This window comes from Asterias amurensis, chromosome 12 (assembly GCF_032118995.1).
Source record: "Asterias amurensis chromosome 12, ASM3211899v1".
Taxonomy (NCBI): domain Eukaryota; kingdom Metazoa; phylum Echinodermata; class Asteroidea; order Forcipulatida; family Asteriidae; genus Asterias; species Asterias amurensis.
The window spans coordinates 15,382,930-15,392,642 of NC_092659.1; the positions used below are offsets into that span (position 1 = coordinate 15,382,930).

At 38.7% G+C, this 9,713-nt stretch overlaps 1 protein-coding gene across 1 annotated transcript in view; it reads left to right on the forward strand.

Moving 5' to 3' along the window:
• Nucleotides 1-7,785, forward strand: part of LOC139945148 (uncharacterized) — a 49,001-nt gene extending 41,216 nt beyond the window's left edge. The window contains exons 21-27 of the mRNA XM_071942427.1: nucleotides 164-283; nucleotides 1,129-1,219; nucleotides 1,724-1,851; nucleotides 2,829-3,044; nucleotides 3,578-3,663; nucleotides 4,186-4,417; nucleotides 5,118-7,785. Coding sequence (XP_071798528.1) covers nucleotides 164-283; nucleotides 1,129-1,219; nucleotides 1,724-1,851; nucleotides 2,829-3,044; nucleotides 3,578-3,663; nucleotides 4,186-4,417; nucleotides 5,118-5,180 — 936 coding nt within the window. The 3' untranslated portion in view covers nucleotides 5,181-7,785. The remainder of the gene's footprint in view (nucleotides 1-163; nucleotides 284-1,128; nucleotides 1,220-1,723; nucleotides 1,852-2,828; nucleotides 3,045-3,577; nucleotides 3,664-4,185; nucleotides 4,418-5,117) is intronic.
• Nucleotides 7,786-9,713: the final 1,928 nt, after the last annotated feature.

Genomic DNA, 9,713 nt, shown 5'->3' on the forward strand with positions numbered 1-9,713 from the left:
GAAGGTGCTTAATAATTGGGTCTCACAATTCATCACTGCAGTAACCTGAAAGAGTGTACATGTATATACTCAGCGCCTTGAGTACCTTGTTTGGTAGATACGTGCGCTATATAAGACTTTGATATTATGTTTAAGACTTTCTTGTTTGTTTTTGCCTGCTCAGCTGCAGGTATTCTGCCCTAGGAAGGTACAGGATGCAGGGAGTATATTTCATGGTGTCATCAGACAGTCTTCCACTGAGCAGCTTCTTATGCATTACACCTACTATTGTAAACCGGCAAAGGTAAGTCTTGACGATTAAAGGCACTGGACACCGTTGGTAATTATTAAAGACCAGTCTCACTTGGTGTTTCCCAGCATACGCTAAAAATAACAAACCTGAAAATTTTGGCTCAATTGTTCATCGAATTTGCATGAGTATCTTGAAAGGGAAAAACATTCTTTTGCATTACTTTTTGCCCTTATTCAGATGAATAATAAAAGGCTTTAGCTGAAGTCTTTTATTATTTGAGTGAGAAATTACCTCTTACTCTTAAACTACATGTACGTTACTTCAGAGGGAGCCATTTCTCACACTGTTTTATACTATCAACATCTCTCCATTGCTCGTTACCAACAATTATTTTGAGTAATTTTGAGTGTCCAGTGCCTTTAAGACCTTGTAAAAACCATGTCACAAATTGCAACAAGTTTCGTTTGTTGATAAAACTGGGTGTTTTTTTTGTGATCAGCAGGGGCCAATTTCTTGCCTCCGCTTATGACAAGAATTCTTCGCTTACAGAGCCCTGTACGTTGTAACACTTATTAATTTGTCGAAAGCGTAGAGCTCCACAGAAAGCAGAGCCATGAAGTTGTGCCTTGAGTTCCTTATTTTTTGGTAGAAACGCTTTGTGGACTTACACCGTCCACAGTGTTTTTATTTACAGTGTTGAAGAATAGGATTTGCTTTAAAAGTGTATGGAACATAGATGTCCACAGAGTGACTGCAACACAGAGTGTGTGTGTGTTATCTTGCAATTTGTGTAGTTTTAATGTAATTCCTTCTAACTTTACGTTTATATTTCCATTCCTGTAATTTGCTGTTTTCTATTGTTGGTTTGACGAAATGAAATATAAACTCTCCTTCAGAATTTCTGCAGTCAGGTGTTGAAAGTCCAGCAATCTGCATGTGGTACGAAGTTAGTATTTATGATACTGTTTCCTGCTTTTCCACCAAAAGGTAAGTCCTATTAAAGTTATTGTCTTGCAATCCCATCTCAATTTCACTTTATATTTCCCCTTTTAAACAAAATTATGAAATTTGTATGTATATCCAGTTAAAAAAAACAAGTACTGACCACATGGCCTTTCCATGGCAGAACAGTCCAACTCACAAAATAACATTTTGAGAAAAGCAAGTACAGGGACAAGCTATTTCTGCCATAAAATGGACAAAAGTGTAAAAAGGGGCAGAGATGGTCAGTATGGCTAAAACAAGAACAAATGTTGTTTGAACAATAACTTCACTTGGCATAATATTATCTCCAAGCTTAGTGTGTGGATTAGTCTGCGATCCCCTCAAATTCTTTTACTTATGACCACATCGGTCAATTGTCAACAAATGGACTGGCTTCATTTTCTACCGAACACAAGTTTTCTTGTTTACTGAGCAGATTTGATTGTTTTCTCAAAATTTCCTTGAGCCTTTAGACTTTTCTTGTTTTTCATTCTACTACATGTACAGGTCCACATATCTCATTCGTTGCGCTGGACATCAGTGAGATGAAAGTTGTGCGAGACACACGGATTGATCTGAAGCTAACGGAGGAGGAGCACAACCGATGTCTCAATGAAAATGTCTGCAGCTTCGGGGTGAGTCCATAGTGCACTCATATAGGATGTCAGTCCATAGTGCACTCATATAGGATGTCAGTCCATAGTGCACTCATATAGGATGTCAGTCCATAGTGCACTCATATAGGATGTCAGTCCATAGTGCACTCATATTGGGTGTCATGGCTGAGCGGTTTAGAGCATCAAATTTAAGCTCAGGTGGTTTAGTCATTTGGTTTGGGTTCAGGTCATGACACTTGTGTCCTGAAGCAAGCCACTTCACTATAAATGCTTCTCTGCATCCAGTGGTACACAATAGATTTAGTTCTGATGTGAAGGGGGTTGGAATTAAAAGTCCGTCACCTCTTAAAATGGTGTAAATTGCCATTGCAGTTGATAAACTTCTGGGCAAAATTTGCAACATTCTAAACATCTCATGACATCATTCTAAGAAAAAAGGGGTCTTTCATTTTTTGTTCCATTCCTGTGAACAAAATCCACGTGCATTACTCAGGTGGGATTCAAACCTACAGCCTTTTCCATTCTTGAGCTGCCGTCGATTTCACAAAACTCTTCCTAACTTTAAGACTAATCTTAGGATTTAGGACGAGTCCCAACCCTGTACTGTAGCATGCAGACCTTAAGATTAATCCTAAGTTAGGTTACTCGTCCTAACTTGAGATAAGACGAGTCCTAACTCTTTGTGAAATCGACCCCAGATGTCTTACCGCTAGATCACTGGGATTGCCAAGTAGCTAAAGGCAGCTGGGCTGGATTTCACAAATAGTTAAGACTCGTCTTATCTTACTTAGGACTAGCCATATGTTTTTAATATTTCCTAGGACTAGGACTTGTCATTAGTCTTGTGAAATTGGCCCCTGTAAACCAAAAATAAAATAACTTAATGACGATCCACCATCATGTAAAGCCTAAAAACTTAAGTTCAGTTTCTCTGATTTTTAAATTTGGAGTACTTGAATATTCAAGTCATTGTCTTTCCTTCCTTGGTCTCGCAGATGACTCCCATAGTTGGAGTCACTGGTACTATGTACATCATCGCATGCGTTCTAGGCACTGTACGGGTGTATTCTATGGAGACCAGCTTTCAGATCATGTCGTACGCCGTGGAGATCCATCAAGGAGGCTCCAAACTGAAGAAGTCTTTGGCTGAGAGAGCAACCGTACTGGTGTCAATGGCTAAGGGTCATATCGGTATCCTGACATACACAGAAGTGAGTTTGTAGACATTTTTTTTTTTTTTTTTTTTAAATGGCAGCCATTTTGTATTTATCGGCAACATATAGCAAGTGCAAACCATGGTTAACTAAAGGTCAACTATTTTGACTCGAGCCCTGGTGTCAATGGCCAAGGGACATATCGGTATCCTGACATATTGTACTGAAGTGAGTTTTTTTTTTTTTTTAAATGGCTGCCATTTTGTATTGGGCAACAATAGTTTCACAGCCTCTCTACCTTATGGTGCGCACGTCTTAGGCGTAGAATAAGGTGCATGCTGGTCTAGCTACGATCAAGTTTGACCTAGCTAGACCGGCATGCACCTCACTCAGTAGTTAGCGCTTGCGCAGTTGGTATTTTTGAAAAGATCTTTGGGCAGCACGCTGTATCGATACCTCTCATTACTAACCCATGGTATGGATGTACTGAAAAACAACGATGATTGGCTCCCAAGTTTGCGTGTGCACTTGTTAGAAACTTTCAAACTCTTGTCATAAGTAAATTGTTTGTCTTGGTTTATTTTTTTCAGAAATACAACTCTGTTGACATCTTGCAGTTTGTTGACTATAGTTCAGTTAAATTAAGACGGAGAGTCCACGAGGCTTACTTGGATGGGTAAATATTTCTCATATGTCTTGTTGTTGAAAGGGAACAGTTAAAAAACCATGTTGCTCAATAAAGCTGTTGTTCTTTTTTGCTTGAGTTGTTAAGCTCACATGAAATGTTGAATTATTAGTTTTTGCAGTATACATTTTTGATAAGTGTTGCTTTTCCATTGTGGTCATTAGTATGGCCTAAAGGGAAGGTATTTTTTAAAACGCATAACGATAAAAAATAATTGGCAAGAAGCCTGCGGCAGCTTAGTTAGTTTAAAAAGCATTTTTAAAAACGTTTCACAACAAAGTTATGTAAAAAGGTATTAGTTTGTATGCTTCAAAATTGAATTTGAGAAGCGTTACTGTCAGTAATGTTTCTCAAATTGTGTATTTCAATAAAGACTATTCTTCTGGCATAGACATATTTGCTCAAAAACACGGTCCAGTCATGAGTTTACTGGCCCAGGGCTTGAATTCAAGCCCTAAATACGCTTTGCTTCTTCACTTCTTATAAGAAAATCTCCATGTTTTATCCACACAGGAAAAAACAGAAGCCACTAGTACCCTATGAGCAGCAGCATCATCACAGGGTATGGACCATGGACAACGACGCCCATCGTAATGTGGAGCTCTACATGCGCAGACTGGTGCTCCAGCTGTCCGACATTGCTGTCTATGTATCAGAAGGCTTGGAGATAGACAAGGATCGACTACAGCAGTTCTGGAACGAGGATAAGATATCGGCCGAGAGCAATCTGCTTCAAAGAATCCTAGTAAGAAAGGAATGTAGAATTTAATTCTGGAAAAGAAAAAAAACCTAATCTCACAATTTTTTGTTTTTGTTTTTAGAGCCACCACCTTTTCGTTCAATTTTGTTTATTTTTATTTCATTTAATATTTCTTGTTGTGAGACCAAGGACTTAAAAAAAAAATTGAACTTAATCAGTGTACAAGCCAAGAACACTACGAAGAGAAGACAAGGAAGGATGTTTAAGTTTCAGATGTAGGAGGAAAACCCAAGAGAATTATTGCAGTAAAAAAAACACGCAGTCAGGTAGGGCCTGAAACCCCAATCCACTTTTCATGATATTCAGACTTTCTCAAATTCTCCTTTAGCGTTTAAATTTTGTTAAAGGAAGTAAGCAAAGAGAGAAAGACATAGAGAAAGAAATAGTCCACTCATTGTCCAAACCTGTAGTTTTGTCTTTTTGGTGATAAAACTAGTTTCCAGTTTGGAGTTTTGTTTTGTTAATGTTTTGTTTCAATCGATTCAATGCAAAATCCGTAACCGGTTTCTCACTATTTTCTCAAGATCCAGATGGTCGATCGAGCTCAAACTTCTACAGGTTTGTCAGTTTATGTATGTGGTGGATTACATTTACATAAAGTGCTTACACTTCCGGCAACTGTTTTGTATGTGTTATACCTTCCAATGTGTTGTTGTTAAACTTGTCTTCAATTCATTCATTCCAGGCACAAAAGAAGGGAATCTCTGGGAATAACGACTTATCAACCAGAAGTTCTAACTCACGATGAGTGAAAACAACAATGCAATGTTTATAAGTAAACAACAAACTCAAGGTCACCGAATCTGGGTCAGCCGAAAGTGGGTCGATGTTGGATTGGTGTGACATGTGGACTCCCCTACAATGAGCTCTTGGGATGGTTCTCTGATGTATCCCCTTGTTAGGGGATAGCAATATCCCATGTACTTTTCTTGAAGGCAGTGGACACTATTGGTAATTACTCAAAATAATTATTATCATTAAACCTTTCTTTATTGCGAGTAATGGGGAGAGGTTGATAGTATAAAACATTGTGAGAAACAGCTCCCTCTGAAGTGACGAAGTTTTTGAGAAAGTAGTAATTTTCCACGAATTTGATTTCAAGACCTCAGATTTATAATTTGAGGTCTCGAAATGAAGCATCTGAAAGCACACAACTTTGTGCAACCATGGTGCGACAAGGGTGTTTTTTTCTTTCATTAATATCTTGCAACTTCAACGACCGATTGAGCTCAAATTTTCACAGGTTTATTATTTAATGCATATGTTGAGACAACTGTGCAGACTAGTCTTTGACAATTACCAATAGTGTCCAGTGTCTTTAACGTTCGCCAATCAGTTGGCCAACTATTCGGTTACAGTACACACCTATGTTTTGACACCCATATGTTTTGCCACACAAAGTGTTTTTTCCTATTCCTAACCTATCATGTCAAATTGCAAGGGGGGGGGGTGTTGTCGGAACTTAGGGTTGTCAGAATATAGCGCAGTCGCCAACTATTCATTAAGCCATTTTGGAGATTTTATTAAACCACTTAAATTTTAATTCCTCAGAATAAAGAGACAGTTGCCATATCAGATGTTTTTGGGCAAGTTTTTGTGTCGCAACCTCTAGATGAGCAAACCCAGGTGCCATTGTGCCATACACATCCATTCAGAATTGTGTATGGGTGTTCACCGTCTCTTAAAGGGTAAATTCAATTTACCCAGTCAGTTTCCCTTGTGGTTTATATTGATATCTTAAACTAGAACTATGCAAAAGCTTGCCCAAATCATGTAGCGTAGCAATTGTCTCGATAGTCTGCTGATGTTCTGGTGTATCTATCATTTAAAACCATTCATCATTTGAACCATGATACAGACCTTTGTCATGGCACCTAAATTCAATTTACCCAGTCAGTTTCCCTTGTGGTTTATATTGATATCTTAAACTAGAACTATGCAAAAGCTTGCCCAAATCATGTAGCATAGCAATTGTCTCGATAGTCTGCTGATGTTCAGGTGTATCTATTATTTAAAACCATTCATCATTTGAACCATGATACAGACCTTTGTCATGGCGCCTCCATCTTTTCTCCCATTCAAACCAGTGTTACCAAAACTGAGGCTGAATGGAGAAACAGTCTGGTTCCTTTTTGTACAATGAATATTAGCATTCATTACTGTTATTGGATGTAAGGAACATAATCAAGATGGTGGCAGCATCACACATTAATGGTCTATTGAAGGATCTTCATTTGGAGGGTACCGTTTATGCAATGAAAAGATAGTCTTTGTTAAATTAGTCTTTCTGTAAGTTGAAGGGTTTGACTTGCTATAACTGACTGTGGGAATATTTACTCAATCAGTTTCCCTTGTGTTTTTTCTTCTTCTTGATCTTTAAAATGAATATCCCCTGGCTTTCGCTTCCCAAGCTGTACCGTTAACTTGAATGTGATCCCTGGCTACACAGCACTCGCCCTGAATGGCTTCTGACTGGCAGCCTTACAAAGGTATTGACAAAATAGGGAGACCGCTAGCCTGCCTTGTTGGGCTGTTGTGGCTAGTCATCAGCCATCATAGTCGTCATACTATGATGATGAGGATGATCAAAGATAGCCGTAACAGCCCAAGGACCATGGTTCCTTCAAGGGTCCTGATAGCCTGTTTTATATAACTGATTACAGATCCTTGTCATTTGATTGGTGGAACTTACTTCAAGTGACATTCACTATTACTCCCTTCCGCACCGGCGATCAAAAAGACCTATTCGCCCATGGGGAATAGGATTTCCCATTCAACAGCTAGGATCATCCTTGTTCCCAATGTTTTTGAGCAGTACAGCGCCGCCGCGCCACTGCTAAAACAAAGGAGCACCTGTGCAAAAGGTTGTGATCCGATTTGTGCATTGTTGCCGCTACGCCGTTACTGGTTGTCAGTAATTTGTGTGATTTTTCATGTTATACTTTTAAAATACATCAAATGACAAGGATCTATGTATATATCAGTTATATAAAACAAACATTGAGTGGCTTTAGTTCGTGGAATGGAAGGAATATTATCGCAAGGTAAAATTTGGACTGTTCCATTTCACGAGGCGAAACTCTGAGCCCACTAGTGTCCACTGCCTTTAAGTAAATTTGTCTTTGTTCAACCCAAAAATTTATTTAAATCGTTAATTTATCTCACAAATTCTTTGATGATACTTTTGCTGTAAAAAGAAGGAAAATTCTATTGATTTATGTTTTAACAAATTTTGTACTTTATATTTTTGTATACACATGATTGCTGTTAACTATAAATTGTGTTTGTTTTTAAAAGTTTGAAAGAGAATTGTTTATGTTGAATCAGTTGTATTAAAATAAAGCTGCAGTTAAAACCAGTGAGTTTGTTACGATTATGATGAGTGGCTTAAGAGCGAGTTTGCATGTTTCAATCATCTCCTGAAGATTAGCAGAGCATTTCGAGACCACAACGGCTCTTCTCTAAAGCCAATGCTCCTCCCAAATGAAATTTAAACATGGTTGTTCCCCCATGTCATAGACCATGTGAACTTTTATTTCTATAAGTGTGACCTTGTACATTCTTTGAGTAGTCTGGCAGGCACAATAGTACCCTAGGTCATATGGAAAAGTTGACATTTTGTGTCATAATTTCCACATAAATCCAAGAATTATGAAAGTAAAAGCTGGACAAGTTTTGAGATGTGCCCCCGTCATCATACGTAAAGTTGATAAGAATTAGACAGTGCAATCTCCATAAAATATAAGATTTTGTAATTTATTCCATTAGGCTGAGTACAAATCGTGCCTGCAGGAAGTCCGGGCTCTGTGGCTCTTTTGGAAACGTGGGATGTCACACGTCACATCCTCTATAGACCATGGTCCGACGCGCACCGGGCACGCAAGTGTTTTAGTACCGCACGCCTTTTGCTGCGTGGTCTTCAATGCCTAGATTGTGCACAAAAAGACACCGCAGTTAGTAATTTTCAATAGAGGGCGCTACCAATTTTGTTTCGTCGGATGGTCTATGCTACTTCTTCTACATTGCAAAAACTGAGGTTTTACTATTGATAAAAACTTATATCTGTTTCCATATTCCACATTACTTAGAAGTGAAATGACTCTCAATAATTTCTGTATACCATCAAAAGCTGATGTACTGCTGACCAATTATTTGTATCAGTTTTAGGAGTGGTCACCAAGTGAAAACCTTCCCCCTTTAAAGGGTTAAATAATACAAAAAACATCACTTTGTCTGTGTAGATATCCCGGGGATTTTCTGAAATCGTGTCCGGACACGTCTCTTCAGATGTGCTCCCTTATCACCCGCTAGGCAGTTCTTCGAATTCGTCGCTGTGTCTGTTTTCCTTGTACCATCATTTCCTTGTCTATGAAATACGGGAGCTTGTGGCAAAGTGGTAATTACCGGAAATGGTTTAAAGGCACTGGGCACTATTGGTAACTACTCACACTAATTGTTAAAAAAAAAGTTACTTGGTAAAGGAGCATAAGGAGCTGTTGAAATACATTGTGAGTTACGGCTCCCTTTGAATGAACATAGTGTTTGAGAGAGGTATTCAAAACTATTATTTCTCACTCAAATACTTGAAACAAGGGTGGTTTTTTTTCTGCCACTTTTCTTTTGCAACTTTGATGACCATTTGAGTCAAAAATTCCACAGTGCCCAGTGCCAAGACACACGGTGTCTGTCTGAACGACTGAAAATGTTTTCTACAACACGGCTATAATAGTAATGCTTCTGTCTTAGTTTTGTGTTTTTATCGTGCAGCTTTATGAACTCGGGATAAACTCTTGGTAACATGGACGATTGCATTTGTTTTATTTCAAGGTCCACAGAATCTGTTGCCTTAAGTACACTTGAACTGTCTCCATCATCGTCTGAAGCTGTTTATCACTTCCATTGTATGTTGTTACTTTTGATAAAGGCGGGTAATTGGTCAAATTTGGATCCAGTAAGATTCTTTGACAACATTTCATTTAGCCGAAGCTTTCAAACTTTACGCAATTGGCATTGACAAATTATGCGAATATCAGAGATTGAAACTGGGAAAGTTGTATTGGGCAATGACACAATGCTCAATACTCCCAACTCCCCACCCCTCCCACGTTCGGGTGTCGGGACACTTCGTATCTTGGACACTTTGTACCTTCTCAAAAGACACTTCGTACCTTGGACACTTTGTACCTTCTCAAAAGACACTTTGTACCTTGTTACTTCGTACCTTCTCACAAGACACTTCGTACCTTCTTACAAGACACTTCGTACCTTCGAACCTCGTTCG